This window comes from Cornus florida, unplaced genomic scaffold (genome assembly GCF_030987335.1).
Source record: "Cornus florida cultivar Cherokee Brave unplaced genomic scaffold, ASM3098733v1 CherokeeBrave_3.0.0_Hap2_Chr11, whole genome shotgun sequence".
Lineage (NCBI taxonomy): Eukaryota > Viridiplantae > Streptophyta > Magnoliopsida > Cornales > Cornaceae > Cornus > Cornus florida.
In genome coordinates, this window is record NW_026775581.1 from 119,102,273 (window position 1) to 119,118,698 (window position 16,426).

The window sequence follows — 16,426 nt, forward strand, 5'->3', positions numbered from 1 at the left end:
GTTCAGTATTTATGATCAAGCTTAGACTATCTACATGAACGTCAATTGTTTTTGTTTTTGGATGTAATGGCAACACCTAAAGTTAGGATCTTGGCTTTTGGTTCTATTAGATCTCCTTATTATATATTCAAACTTTTGTTTTTTTGTTGAATAGCTTGTGTTGATATGGATTTGGGCAATTGGGCCACTTAATCCAAAGTAAATCCACTGTTCAATTGGAACTTTAGGCTTCCAGAATTTGATTATTATAATGTTAGCAACATACTTGATCGAGTTGAGGTTATGAATTATAAAGATTTTAGATACCATCTAATTGCTGTAATTCCAAATGTATACTTAAGTTTTCTTTTAAACAGTTGATTAAATGTGTTAAGAGAAATGATACATCTGTCGACTTAATCCTCCGAGTTATCCTCCGAATCCTAGGTGGCCAAGCCAAGTCAGTAACATGAGAAAGAGATCAAATTCCAATCGTCATCCAACCAAGAATTTCATCTCTGAGTTGCTTGGAGGCGCCGCCGGAAACTTTGCCGCATCAAATAACCATTCCCAATGACAACACCGCATGACAAATCCGACCCAGTTTTGCCTGATCCGAAGCTTTAAACCCCAAGACCACAACGTCGGTCCCAAGTGATCTCCTTTTCCTTCGTCGTCGACTTTACGGGCCAAGCCGTCGCCAGATCGGAGCTCCATCTAGAAGAAGTCGATGGAGACTGATGATAGCCCGATCGAGTTTCTCCAGCAAACCAGCCAGTCGCCCACCGCGAGCCCATCCTCACCATCGTCCAACCTGTCCATCTGAGCCGCCGTAAGCTAGCCGCTCCACGGCCGAGCCACCCCTCCTCAAGCGTGGCGACTTATCCCCAGAAACTAACCCACTCACCGGCGATCAGCCCCAAATTGATTTTTCTGGCGAAGAGCTCTCACCGATCTCACGCACTCTTCGACTTGGTTCTTCCGAGTTCGAGACCGTCACAGCTAGACCATCTCCACCTCGGCATGCACAAGCCGCAGTTGCCAAAGCTGGATCCATCTCGCCGGCCGCCTAACCATCCCGCCTAGCTTGAGAGGGGAATCGTGGAGGGAGAAAGAGCTGTGATTTTTTTGTGTCGCCGGCGAAGCATCCCGCCTGGCTTGAGATGAGAGCTTGAGAGGGGAATCGTGGAGAGAGAGAGAGAGCTGTGATTTTTTTTTTTGTCATGTGTTAATCAACTGCTTGATGTACAAGTTTAGACTATCGTAATGGCAACACAAAGGATCTTTGGCATTTGGTTTTATTAGATCTCCTTATTTTACAACTACGTAATCCAAAAAAAATTCCAACTTTTGTTTTTGTGTTGAACAGTTTCTGTTGATATGGATTTGGGCAATTGGGCCCCCAAATTAAAATTAAATCCACCGTTCAATTTGATTGTTATAATGTTAGAAACATCCTTGATCCATTTGAGGTTATGAATTATAAGGATTTTAAATAGCATCTATTTGCTGTTATTCCAAATGTCCCCGGAGAGGTTTCAGGTTCGTACCCAATCCAATCCAATTTCTGAATAGATTTGACTTGTTGAATGCTCAATTTAAAAAACTCTGAATTTTCTCTTCCTGGTATATTTTTTTTTTGATAAGTGAATTTTCTCTTCCTGGTATATGAGTCAGCTTAAGAATCTCACTCTCAACATACATGATATCTGACAATAAGGTATTAAGGTTGCTTTCAAAATTTAATATGCTAAATCTTTTCTATTGCTAGGGATCATTGATCATTAGGGCTTCCTACGCACTTCAGCATTAACTAGTACAACATAGGAATATTAAATTTAGCAAACATGAAATCAATCTTCTGAAAAGTGGTTCATTCTACCGCTATCGATCAGCCTTCGACAGAGCTTTAGATGCTTTCAGCCTGTATAGAAAAGCAGCTAAGTTAGTAAACCAGTAAGCCCTTATTTTCCGGATTTGTGGGTAGTTTATAACACAAATTGTTTAGACTAATATCAACTTAGCTTTCTAGTTGTAGCAACTTATTGCAGTTTGTAAATTGCAAAGAGAGATAAAGTGAAGAAGCTTGAATCCACTTGGTTAATTAGCTCATTTGCAAAAGTTAAAAAACCCCGGGAATCATGACTCAAAATTTTAATAAAAAGTTACTTATAAAAATAAAATAAAAATTAATGTAATAAAAAGTTAAAAATAATATCAAATTTTAGGTATTGAGGTTAAAGGTTTAGAATTTGAAAATTGCATTTTGGAGTACGGATTGATCTTGAGCTGTTTGTGCTAGTAAAATAAGATTATAAGCTGGCAATTGTTGATGGGCCTTTTGGTCATTGATTGTTATCCTAGCAAGGAGATGATGTTGGTGATCTTGTACTCATTGATGGGATGGGAGAGACCAATGATTACATTCCTTTAGGTGCTCTACATTTTATAGCTATAACCCTACCCTGATGCACCAGCATGAGAATAATTCCGTTCACAAAATCAGTTTAGGTTCTCATGATTAATTGGGTGTGGATGAGAGCAGAATATCATGTATCAACTCATGCATGCAAGGGCTGGGGATATATGAATATTAGCCTCACGCAAGTTATGACTATTATGCAATTTGGTTGCCAAAACTTCCCACTAGTTAAAGGAGACATTTGGAGGTTATCTCTGCTCTTCATTACTGATACTCTCCCGCGCATTGCTCTTGTATTTAGGAAGGGGGACTTTGCCTGAATGAATTCGTGTGATGTCACTCGGAAGGATAGCATATTGCCTCCTTACTTCCGCCACACTTTTTCTTCCAACAGCCTTGGCTATGTTGTGCCACCAGTCAGGAGTGTCCTTATCATATATTGCAAGAGCATTCACAAACAAATTATTTTGCTTGGCGATCCAAATTGAGTTGGGAGAGTAGGAAGGAGGACTGGATGCCGTTTTCTAGCAGATCTAATAGAGCGAGTTTAGGTGAGTAAAATGGTGGAATTAAGTTTTTCTGTTGAAAATAATGAGCTTTGATTAAGAATTATTTGCCAATTAAAGCTAATTGATAAAAGGAAGCAAATGGAAAAGCCAATAGAAACAGGTGTGAAAAGCTGTACTGAGTTCGAGCAAAGGTAGAAGACTGGACAAGGGATAATCAGTGAAGATATGTCGAAGCAAGAACTGTTTTACAATAGATTTGTGTCAAAAGCAATGCAAATTGGCAATAAAAATTTGCAGAACTACAGATTATTTAATCAAATTAAGCAGCCATGAGATGAAGGACATGGAAAAATGGGGGGGAGAGAGAGAGATCATTATTATTAATACATTCAGTGCTTTAAATTCAGTAATTAAAATTTTCCAGTGCTTAATTTTCAGCTTTATTAAACAGCACCTTAGTTGGTTTTGTTTTTGAAAATTGAATGACCGCATTTTTATATATATGGATTTCTGGGTATATGGGTTTCAGTTTTTGCAGGCAAGCACAATAACAGGGTACATAATAAATAAATAATTGCTATTTATTTGTTGGTGAATTAGAATTTTGTAGCTTTGATCAATATAGTTACCAGATTACAGATTAGATATACTGGATACCATGCTTAGAAGTGTATATATAATAATGTGTCAACTAAAAGCAGGAGCTGTGTTTGTTGGTGGTTTGGCATTTGGTTCCATGAGATATCCTTATTTTACAAACAATCTATCCAATATTTTAGTCTTTATTTTGAATCTTTTGTGCGTGGATATGGATTTGGGGCCCTTGATCCAAATTAAATCTACTGTTCAATGAAACTTTAGGATCCCAGAACTGGATTATTAGAATGTTATTAGTGACATCCTTGATCGATTTGAGTATTCAAATTATAAGGATTTTAATTTTTCAGAAATAGATTATAAGGATTTTAGATAACATCTATAAGGTGTTATTCCAAATATGTAGAGAGCTTTTAATTAGGATTTTAGATAACATCTATAAGGGGAGAAAATAAATCATTGGTATTTATTGAGTTGGTTCGTGAATTAGATTTTGTAGCATTGATCAATGAATAAGATTTGATCAATATAGTTACCAGATTGGATTTATATTTGTTCCCTCGGTTCATGAAATGGTTTTTGCTCGATGTGATGGTGATGATAGAGTACATGTTAACTAAGTGTTTGTTGGTGTATATATTATATCAGTAATGGCAGAGAGAAAAAATCAGTAGCATCAAAAGACAATAAATGAACAGCTTCATTAAACACGGTCCAATCTGGATAAATAGCATCATTAAATATCATACTGAATGCCATACGAAACATAGGAAGCCTATGAAAGGAGCCCGCTTATCTACCTACTTTTAATTGAGGTTATAATAGAATTATGATAATTACGAAAGCTTTTAAAAGAACACCAATTTTATTTACCAAGGAGAGGGAAGACATAAAATAACAAAAGTGGACTCATTGACATACCTTTGGTGGAGTTGCATTTTTGTTCTTCTTTCATCTCCTGTTTTTGTTCTTCTTGTTTGGAGATTGACCTGACTGCTTATTGTATGGCTCATTCTTTCGCTTCTTCTCTTGTTTCACTGCCTCCAGCCTTACCAATGAATTGATATATGGATAATAAGAATTACTGGCACTGAAATCCCTGCCGAGGCAGCCAATAAGATTGATCTGCCCATACATCACATGATAAGAATAAAGGGATTTCCCTATGAGAATGTAAATGGCACCCTCTTTTATCGCCCCCAATACCCATACCGGCTGACCTATTCCACCACCAACTTCTTCAAGGTCTATAGTCCTCTCCAACTTCAACCTCATATCTGTGTTGTTTTCTGGACCAACGAAGATGCTGAGAAGACAGTCTTTTCCAACACACTTTGAGTGAAAAAAACAAAGTTTATCATCCCATTCTGTTATAGTGCCTTGTTCACTGGGGAACTTCAAGTCAATAAAGCCATGACCTCTTCTTCTTTCATCAATATCAAAATAAAGTAGCCTATTGGATGAAATCCTCCAATAAACCCCTTTCTGTTTAAGTAGACAGCACCAGGATATATTTTGCTCCCAAGCCCAAATCTTTTAATGTTATATGCTTTCCAGGATTGTTTATGAGGAATACACACTGACAGTCATCAATGGTCCAGTCATAGCTCCAGCAGCAACAATTTCAAATTTGAAATTTGAAACCACCTTCGATGGGTCATGAACCAAAATAAGTTCAGTAGTGAGATTTAAATCCACTTTCACATTCCAAAACGGGATTAACTGCCATTGGAGGTTTGCGGGGTTACAAATGTAATAAAGATGTGCTTCATGAAACCCTTGGCAGAGTATTAGTCCTCTGCAGCTATTTCTTATCACCACAGGCTGACGTAAAAACCTTAATGTCTTACAAGGTTCCCCATAACTAGCATCCACTAAGATGAAGCTTGGAGTTGAGCCTCCGAACTGAGAGCAATATGAGAGAAATATCCGCACATTATTTTGAAAAAGTAAGTTGCAAGTGTTGACATTTTCTCACTACCTAAATATAGATTCCACACCTTTGATACCATTCTGAATCTGATAATGGCCTTTGCAGGCACTACACCAGTCCACTCGATATCCATTATCCTTTTGCTCTTCTTCCCGTTTTGACATTAAAATTTCTTCCATCAACCTATAAAGTTAGAAAAGCAGTAATGAACTCGGAAATCCAAACAGAGATATAATTTCAAATACAACTAAAGAGTAAATGAAGATATATACAAACCCACGCACATGTATAAATATATGTATATTCAATTTATAAATCCACGTGTGTCTACAAAATATCTACAAGAATTCATCCAACTTCAACAATCAAACACATTTGGGGCATGAAGATTCTCACGAAAAGAAAAAAAAAATTCATTGGGTCTCCTTGATCACATGGTTTAAAGCCATTTATGTGTTTTTCTAATCTGTACATTACATGGGTTCTTCCATCAACCTATCATGTGTGGGATCATAAACTTCAACACCACATAGAGTAGATAATAAGAAGGTCTTCTTTTCCAAACACATTCTTCTCTTCTGGAAAGTAACATAGCTAGACTTTTTGTTGCATATACGTTTTGGAAGAATTCGACGTCCCATCTTATGGGATTCTCAACACTACTCCGCCTCTGCCTCTGATCTTTCTATCTCTCTTGCTAAATATTTCTCACACTTACTACTACACTGGCCTCCTCTAGCTATATACTCCCTCCGTCCCGAGGGAGTATATTTATATAAACTTAATTTCTTGGTAGTTAAGTTTGTTTGGTTTTGGAAATCCCTAGCTCCTAAGTTAAAGAGGATAAATATAGAAAGTATAAGTGATATGCTAGAAGAATGTGTAGTAGATATCAGTTTTCTAAAGCTACCATTTTAGTGCATTTATATTTAAAGTAAATTAGGACACACTCCAGTGATTGTTACTTAATTAGGTCCAATTAATTTACATTATAAACCTCTTATTGTTACTAATTTTTTTTTTTTTAAAAAAATAAAAATAAATCTGCTATTAAAATTTCAAACCAAACAATAAATTCATTTTTTTTAGGGATAAGTAATATATTTTAAAAAATAGACAATAAAACCATGTACAAGGCTAATTAAATAGCATACCTCCTAGTACAAAACAAGTAAGACGTATATACCTCGCACCCAAAAATAAGACACCAAGAAAATTTAAGCTCAACACCAAAATCCCAAATCTGATCACATTAATTTAAATTATATATTATTAATTATTATTTTAGTTTTAAGTTTAAGCTTTCATATATACATTGTTGAGCCTATTTCTCAAACACCTTAAGCTTTTCAAACAAAATTATTAATTTAGGGTTTAGGGTTTAGTTTGGCGGCGAAGTGCTCCAAGTTTTGCTGATGGAATTGAATAGCGATACTTTAGTAACGGGCCTTGTGAATTGCTTACTATTGGGGTTTTGGGTTTATCCTAAACTTTGTTTGGGCTTCTTGTTAGGCTTTGTTGGATTTACCTTTTTTTTTTTTTCTTGTTGGGCTTAATCCCGTTGTTTCGGGCCTATTTCTGAACACCTTAACCCTAATAACTAGACCGGATCATCTTTTAAGCCTGGTAAAGAAATGCATTCCTCTTATCAAGGGCGGATTCAGGATTTCTCAATGGGATGTGCTAAATAAAAATATATCTAAGTTTATGTATAAAGTTACAAACATATATATATATGTATGATATACGTTAGTATCATATTAGATTAGTAAAGTAAGTTATAAATATATAATATTAATTATTGTATCTGTTTGTAACTTTGAGTGCATCACAGCTTTCCATTTCATTGTTGTACACTTCCGAGATCTAATGCACTAAACAAACCAAAAGCTCACAACCCTATTGTTGGTTCACAGTTGTCGTACACTTTTGTGCCCCCAATCTCTCTCCATATATCTCTCTCTCTATAAGCCTATATCTATAGAAATCTCCCATGCCAATATTAGTCAAGACTAACAGGTAACGGCTCAGAGAGCTTATTTTGTCCTAAGTTGGGTAATTCTTATTGGTGGACTCTCTCTTTCCAATTCTGTGTCTTTGTTGTTTCAATTTCAACATTTCCTCTATGAATGCTCAAACCAATAAAGTTAAATTAAAATTGCGCAAAGTCTTCTTTTTCTTTTTCACAGGTAAAATTAGGGTTTAGAGAAATGAAAAAGAAGAGAGCCCAAGTAGATGAATCATATTACACACCATTGTTTCAGATTTTCAGGAACTGAAAAATCGTGTGTGAACTGACCAAAGATTCTTGTAACTAAAAGAATTAGACACTATGCTCAATAGTATGTCTTCAACTCTAAATTACCTTCAATTCTAAGAATTAGACACTATGCTCAGTATGTCTTCAACTCTAAATTTTCTTTAATTCTAAGTGCTTTCAAACAACAAACTTAATTTGAGTGCATCAACATACATAACAGATGTAATTAACATCCTTATCAACATCATCAGTCATCATCACTAGAGTATTAACATCCTCATCTAGAATCACGTAATCCTGTAACTCCTGTTGCATAGATAGACATTTGATTAAAATAAACTGAAAAGAGCCTTCCTACCATAATTGGTCATTTTAAAACCAACATCACTACTACAACGGTAAGGGGATTTATATAATTCAATTAGCTAGGCAAAAAAACATACCTGTTTTCTTTTTGCCTACACCGCCCATTCCCATCAACTCTCTTCTTTTAGAATAGAGACCTATATTATTAGGACAAAAGATAAAAAGTTTTAAAAGCGTGAATAAACTTGTAAAACATATATTCTGAAATTGAAAACTGAACTTCCAAGTCTTTAATTCCCATTAATTAATTGTTCAAGCATCACATCATAACAATATTATATATATGTATGTAAAAACAAAAACAAAAACAAAAAATCAGTACGTAAAACATGAATAAATAAACATAACCAATAGCTAAAAATACCAATTAAAATTGTAGAAAAAGTAAGAGTTTGTTACCTGATGAATGAGGAGGCATGTTTCTTGAACCTTGTTCTTGTTACATGTTAAGGCCCGATACTAACCCTAAAAATAAGAAAACACTCAAGCTGTGAGGAAAAGGTTTCACAATCTCACTCGTAACAATTAAAACACCACCATCTAAGTACTATCTGTATCATGTCAACCCAACCCAACCCAACTATGCTTTCAGTCAAAACGTTGGACACCTATATCCGTAGAAAGAGGTGTAATTACGGATAGGTGATCAGCACATATAATACATAACCCAGCTCTTATGTTCAATAACAAAGTACAATGCATCATTTTAGGAATAATCTTCAAAATTAACAAATCAATATCCTAATATTCTGCATTCTAGTAACAAATCAATATCATTTCAGAAAATCAAAAACCAAAATTTGAAAATAAAAATATGGCAGAAAGACTGAATATATCCTTCCTGCATTACACAGATTGTATTTCTATGTGAAACAAAACATTATTAGTAGTGCGGATCCAGGATTTCTCAATGGGTTGGGCTAAATCAAAATATATCAATCAAAATCAACTGTTGTTTAATTCAATTTTAGTTAACTAACAATGTTTCTTTAGACAATTGACTGATTAAGGCATAGAAAATCCTATTTTGGTAATTAATAATAAAAAATAAAAAATAAAAATTACCAATTTATTTCTGAACAATTCAGTACCCTTTCTCTTCTTTTGACCAATTTACTAATACTATTTGAGAAGCAGAGTGTGAGGTAGTTCATGGCAAGCCCCTTCCAACACTACGGAATTCACTCAAAAGCATGCTTTTTGTAAGTATTTTAATTTTCAAGAAGTAACTTTAGAGCTTTACCCTATATTTAAGTACTTTTTGCTTGTCAAAGTTCTTGTTATGATTTTTTTTTTTTAGTTCTGAAAAGATTTGCATCTTCAAAAAGCTTGGCATGTTGATAAAAATTGTTTCAGATTCAATCTCTGGAGATTTCTAATCCAATTCAGATTGTATTTTTTTTTTCTTTTTTCATGCCCATATTCAAATTTTCTTATAGATATAATTGACCACACACACAAAAAAAAAAAAAAAAAAAAAATTGTTTTGCTGAAATAAAATATAGATTACGGTGATTACCTCAAAATGCAATGCAAATTTTTTTACTTTATATTGTAAAAAAATAATAATTATTATTATATAAAAAAGATCATAAAAAATTTCACCAAATAGGATTTAGTTTGCAAAACAAGAATTACAGACCTTGATTAGTTGATTTAGAAAGAAAAAAAATTAAAACAAAACCCATACATACAAGTTAGCAGTTGCAGAGAGAGAGGGGGGCCAGCGGCTGAAGCTTGCGAACGGCGAACCCGAACTGGAACAGCGGGCGATGGAAACTGAAAGATATGGGTTTTGATTTTTTGAACAATCTGAAATGATATGCCGATATGGGTTTTGATATAGGTAATAGGTTTTGAACTTTTGATTCTTGCAGACAGATAGATTAACTGAAATATATGGGTTTCGAACTTCTGATTATTGTAGATTTTGTAGTTTGCAGTTGCAGAGAGAGAGAGAGAGCGAGAGAGAGAGAGGGACGGCTTGTTCAGAGTTGAGAATGAGAATAGAGATGGAGGCGATTGGGGAGGCTGAAATGATTTGCCCTAAAAAAATATATATACGGAGTATATTTTTCTGGAGCCCATCATACATGGGCCTATAAATTTTGTGCCCCATAAAACTTGAGGCCCTACGTAGGAGGTCGCCTTGGGTGGCCGGTCCTTGTGTTATTCGGCTTGGGCCTTTATTTTAGTATGGTGGCTGAGTTGACTTGGGCTTGATTGGGTGGGCTAATCTATTATTTTTTTTGGGCTGGGCCGAAATTAGTATTGTAAATTTTCTACATCCGCCTTTGCCACTTATCTTCTTTTAAGCTAGACAAATTTTTTTTTAAGGGGAAAAAACAAAAATGAACTAAAAGAACATTGCAGTTCAAATTTAGTAAATTAAGAGCAGTAGGTACCGTTTGGAATTGAACGAAGAAATGCGAAAAACAACTTTCATTGCATCAGACCGGCTTGAGACGATCGAACTCCCTGCAAATGCAATTCCTCCATGACTTTGCTTTTATATCCCATTTATGAGACGAATTAAAAATTATATTTATTGTATATATAATTTCGAACCTTCTCTCTCAAGAAGATAGGCGATGAGTGGTGGCGGTCGTTTTCTCTCTCAAACACGCATATACCGACGCTCGTGTACGACCATTTATAAGACGAATTAAAAATTATATTTATTGTGTATATGTATATATTTTTTTTGAAAAGGCTCTATTACTAGAACATTGAAAGATTAGGATTGAATCTGTTTGTAATTTAGCTGAATATACTACTTTAACTTGAACAACATTCAAATAAAAATAAACCCATGTATAACATTTGTATTTAATTGTCTTTAATAATTCCATCTACAACATACAATTGTTGATATACAATTGTAGATAACAATGTCTAACAAAAAAATACATCACCAAAATCAGAAAATTCATGTCCTTCAAAACTCTGCTTTATGCTTGAGATCATGTCATGGCATTCCATGTCCAATGCCATGGTGGAATCACCGTAGTAGCACATCTGAGGCTCCATGATCACATTGTTTACGTCCATTATATCACCGAGTCCATTAATGTCATAATCTTCAATATCATTCATCATCATCGTCGAATTTGGCATTGAGAGATCCAGACCCAACGGTGGGTAATGAGCTGGCATGTCAAGATGATCAATCTGGTTGAAGAAAGAAATTGGTTGTTGCTCATGATCAGTAATAGGCTCCATTGATGGCATAAAATAATTAGAATTGTTTTCTTGTGTAGCAAGAAAGCTATCCTTCAAGAATTGAACCTTAGTTTTGGCGGCTTCAAACTTTTCTTTCAATTTGATACTTAAGTCTCTTAATTGTTCCTCGGACAGGTTGTTATATTGATCATCCCAAGCAAGGTACTTTGTGGTCTCATTATCATCATTTTTCTTGTCCTCAACTTTTACAAATGCTAAAGAAGTAGTACCTTGATGATGATGATCACCCTCCTCCTTTTTCTTATTGGGGTCATCTTTAAAGAAGTGAGACAAATTAAGGGTCCACTTTTTACGATTTTCATCATGTTGTTTTTTGTACAATGTAAACATGTGCCGAATTGCATCAGGATCTTTAGGCCAAATGTAGGGTTGCCGATCATCATCATCATGTGTGAGATCATAAACAACCATGCAAGCTTCAACACCACATAGAGTAGATAATTCAAATGTCTTCTTTTCCATACACATTCTTCTCTTATGGAAAGAAGCATATCTAGCCTTTTTGTTGCTTATACGTTCCGGAAGAATTCGACGACGTCCCATGATTCTCGCCTCTGCCTCTGATCTGCTAAATATTTCTCGCACTTATTACTACTACTACACTGCCTCCTCTAGCTCTTTATATAAACTTAATTTCTTGCTAGTTAAGTTTCCGAAATCCCTAACTCCTAAGTTGAATAGGATAAGTATAAAAGATTGTGTAATAGATATCAGTCTCAGCTGCGCGCTTAAACTTCTTTTATGCTATGATATACATTGATGAGCCTACTTCTCAAACTCCTCAAGCATTTGAAATTTAATTGTTAATTTAGGGTTTAGCTCGGCGGCGAAGCGCTCCAAGGTCTACAGATGGAATTTAATAGCGAGCCTTTAGTAACGGGCCTTGTGAATTGCTCACTATTGGGTTTGGGTTTATCTTAAACTTTGTTTGGGCTTCTTGCTAGTCTTTGCTGGATCTACCTTTTTTCTTGTTGGGCTTAATCCCACTGTTTCGGGCCTATTTCTCAATACCTGAAGCCTAATAACTAGACCGGATCATCTTTTAGGCCAGGTAAAGAATAGTTATTACATTTTCTTAGTCACAATTGAATTAATAGATGAGTAGAAGGGAGTTTTGAAAGAAGTACAAATTAAAGAAAATTTTCATACATTGTTTTAACTCAGTTTTCTGCCGACAATGATTTTTCATATTTTGAAAATATTCACGAGGGTGTTTAAAAAAGTCTCTCTCTCATTCCTGAAATGTAAAAAGCTCACATTTTTTATAATTATCAAATATTATAAAACAAAAGTAAAAATAACAAAAAATTTAATAATGTCTAGTTGAACTAGAAATTGCTCGCCACATCGTGAGGCACTTTATCTTTACTCATACTACCTCCTTTTAAAAATCGCTTATATGTAGTTTGCCACAAAAAAAAATTAAAAATAAAAAAATAAAAAGACAAAACACTTGTTAGTATTGCATCTACTCAACTGGTCTATAATATCATATGTAAAAGTCGATTATATATCAAATATTAATTGGCCAGAACAATTTGACTGCGAATATCCACTTAGACATAAGTATGCATCTATGATGAACCATAAAAAGTCCTTTATACCCCTAGAAACTACCCTAACAACATTTATACCCCTAGAAACTATCCTATCTCTTCAAGAAATTATTAAATACTCCTAAATTGTAGGACTTTTTATAGTAGTGTCTTATGAACTCTTATTGGTTCACTTTTCTTAACAAATAATCGTTTAATTAGATTGAACCACATAGTTAAGAACTATCTAATAATTTATTGTACATCTTCTATAAATTCTCATGCCACTGAAGGGGCTTGGAATTAGCAATTGCGTGTAACACAAAAAAAATGTTTATTCTATACCAACATTTGTGAGGTACTCTTGGTTTCCATTACTCCTTTTGATTCTGAACATTCTTTCTCAGCTTCATCACCTGTTAAACAAATGCCATCATCATCCATCTTTTGCTCTTTATTCTTCCCCACAATACACTGTAAAGTCCTCCAACCAACAAAATTCCTCCTAAAACACTGAAAACGAGAGATCGTAAGCTGAGAGGAAAAAGAATTGAAGATAGTAACTTGAACCCAAAATATAGGGAAAAGTGCATAAAACCCCCCTGAACTATGGGGCTTTTGCAACTTACCCCCTAAACTACCAAAAAAAACCCTTGAACTTTAATTTTGTTGCAATTAAATCCACCAGGTCAATTGTTGGAGCCAGAAAATCCAAAAGACAAGTATACCCTTAAAATAAGTTTAAAGATTTATACACTTGTTGTTGACATGTAAAGATTTCTAAATAATAATCAAGCTTTATACATCTGGTCTGTCGAAGAATAAGTCACCCAAGTAACCAAGTTGGGTAGCATACAAGGTCGCTATTTGGGAAGAAATTTCGCCGGAGCTTGTTCCCTCAACGGAGAGCCTTGAAGGCAGTGATGGATCTCATCTTATGTCGGAAGAGAAATGGAACGAGATACTTAGTAAAGGAAAAGAAGGGATTCTTGAAATTCAGCAGTGGCTGAAGGATCGCGAAATCCAGCAAGCAGTGAAGTTTATTGGAGGTAGACCACAAAGTGAGTTTCACGCGCCGGCCCAACACATCGTTGATGAGCAACGCTGGTGTACACGTGGGGACAGACGGGATGCCCCTTAAGGATAAAGCCATTTTTCAATTCTGAAGGCACGAGTTCCACCCAACGTAACAAAACAAGCAAAGCTGGGCATCTCGCTCTGCTCTTGACGAGAAAGTACAGAAGTGAAAAGGCACTGCTTTGGATCAAGCTTCCTGGGTGTAAGTTTGGAAATTAGAGCTTGGAATGTGAAAAGAGGGACTCATAAGCTTGTAAATTCTTGGTGTAATATTCACTCGTAAATGATAGGTGTAATTCGGAATTCTCTCGTTGAATGGGCGTAGAATCTCTTTATGAAGAATCGCCGGCAGGCGTCTATCCTTTCAGTCGTTCGCTAAGCTTCCTTTTGTGAGCACGCTCCTTATTAGTCGCCCTTTCACATCACAAGGACCAACTCTCCTTTTTGTTTCATAGGGCTAAAAGGTAGACCTTAGAGGCGCTTTTCGGGTATAAAAGTCAAGGCAAGTAGGTCGTACAGGGTGGTAATGGTTGACCGTTAGGGAGATCTGTCCCCGGAGGATTTGATCTTTTGATGATAAAGTAGTTCATACAGGGTGGTAATGGTTGACCGTTAGCCAAATCTGATCTTTTGATGATAAAGTAGGGGAGGATTTCATTCGGGCTGAGAAAGGCGGAGTGTTGGTCCATAAGAAGTCAAGACAGGCCAGGAAGGCTGGCCTGGTTTCAATCTTTGTCTCATTCAACCAAAACCCAACAGAGCGAATTTGGGTTTTGGGCCTAATCGACGGATACAGAAAGGGCCACTTAGATTTGGTCAAAGTGGGCAACTTCAGGTTGGGCCTAATAGAAGGGTACGAAAAGGGCCTAATTCCTTATTTATCTTTTTTCCAAATACTAAACCTGGCCCTAAAGAATCACAAGCCCATGCTAAGCCTTCAACTCATTTGTTGAAACCCGAGAGGATAACGATGAACGTCGGTCGCCATGGATCTCAGTGGACTTGGACAGAAAAACAAAAATGGGTTGCACGATCTCACACTTCTTCTCCAGGTTTGTGTTCTAATCTTTCTCTAAACGCTTTCTCTACCTCTACTTCTTCTTCTTCGGGTGGAGAGATAAGTAACAGGAATGTTGTGGAGGATGTATCGAATCAACAGAGAAGTATTATTGAGAATTCAAGTTCATGGTGTGATGGGTCAGAGTTGGATGTCTCAAAGGTCACAACGATTTTTTCAATGGAGTGACAGTTTGCGTTGGGAAAGATCTGCATTTCAAATTGAATAATGAATCAGCTGTAGCTTTGCTTAAAGAGCTTCGGCTCTTTGCTGTAGTTGAAGGTTTGAACAGTTTATCATCTGAGCATGAGGAGACTTTGCCAACCCCACCCAAAGAAGTTGATGCTTCGGAAACAAAGGGGAATTTGCAGTTAGGATTGGTTGATGTTCCTTCTCAACAGCACTGTTCTAATGATTCTTTTTCCGGGACAAACTTTGATCATGCTAAAGTGGATTTAATGGAACCTTTGGCAGTTGTGCGGCCTGATTGTTTGGAGACGACCAATGATCTGGGTATGGAATGGGTTATTGAGAATATTGGAGTAGTAAGCGAAGCTTTGGGTGTCTCTGCAGAAGGTTATGAGGAACAAACCTTGTCTATTCTTCACGAAATTGTTGCAGGAAATGGTAGTACTGAACCAAATCGTGACACAAAAGAAGTCAAAGCCAGAAATTCACATCAAAAAGGCGAATATGAAATGAAGAATCTGATTTCTTGGGTTAATTATGACAGGAAGAATGGGACGACCAAAGAAAGGGGAAGAACCAGAAGTGGTAAATGGGGAGGAGGAGGAGAATTGATTGTTTTTGGTTCTTAATGAAGCTACGACTTATAACATGGAATGTTCGTGGTCTTAATGATCCGAAAAGACGAAAGTTGTCAAGGTAGCTTTGAGGAAGTGGAGTGCTTATGTTGTCTGTTTACAGGAAATTAATGGCTGATATTACTGTTGAGATTGTCAGGAGTCTTTGGGGAGGTAGGTTTGTGGACTGGGAAGTGTTAAATGCAACAAGCACTTCAGGTGGTATTTTACCCATGTGGGATCGAAGATGGTTGTCAAGTCTGAATTGTTGGAAGGGTATTTTCTCTATGTCTTGTATGTTTCAGATGGAGGAAGATAATTTCAGGTGGGTGTTTTCAGGTGTTTATGGGCCTGTTACTGATAGTGATAAACCAGTCCTGTGGGAAGAGCTTTGTTATGTGAAGGATTTATGGTCATTTCCTTATTGATATTCCATTGGAAGGAGTGGCCTTTACTTGGTCAAATGGTAGGGAACCGGTTACTTTTTCCCGGTTGGATAGATTCCTGGTTTCTGGGGCGTGGGAAGAGCATTTTCCGGATGTCTCTCAGGCAATATTGGTTAGAGTCACATCTAATCATGTGCCTCTTGTTTTAGATTGTGGTGGCTTAAGTTCTAGACGCACTCCTTTCCGTTTGAAAACATGT

The 16,426-nt window shown here is 36.1% G+C and overlaps 1 protein-coding gene, 1 long non-coding RNA gene and 1 pseudogene across 3 annotated transcripts; all 3 read right to left on the bottom strand.

Annotated features, from left to right (window-relative positions):
• Positions 1–1,574: 1,574 nt before the first annotated feature.
• LOC132283814 (uncharacterized) lies at positions 1,575–10,092 on the bottom strand. 2 transcript variants are annotated; one of them, XR_009472145.1, is made up of 5 exons: positions 9,761–10,092; positions 8,466–8,531; positions 8,144–8,203; positions 4,429–5,623; positions 1,575–1,903 (listed from the first exon to the last, which is right to left on the bottom strand). It is a non-coding gene; the product is annotated as an uncharacterized LOC132283814 (long non-coding RNA). The 2 variants fall into 2 exon arrangements; XR_009472146.1 differs by having other exon boundaries at positions 9,757–10,092.
• Positions 10,093–10,887: 795 nt separating this feature from the next.
• On the bottom strand, positions 10,888–11,852 carry LOC132281980 (agamous-like MADS-box protein AGL82). The gene has a single exon (XM_059783625.1). It carries the CDS (start codon positions 11,850–11,852, stop codon positions 10,962–10,964), a length of 891 nt encoding a protein of 296 aa, XP_059639608.1. The 3' UTR covers positions 10,888–10,961.
• A 1,186-nt stretch (positions 11,853–13,038) lies between these two features.
• LOC132283397 (WAT1-related protein At5g64700-like) overlaps positions 13,039–16,426 on the bottom strand; it is a 34,217-nt pseudogene continuing 30,829 nt past the window's right edge.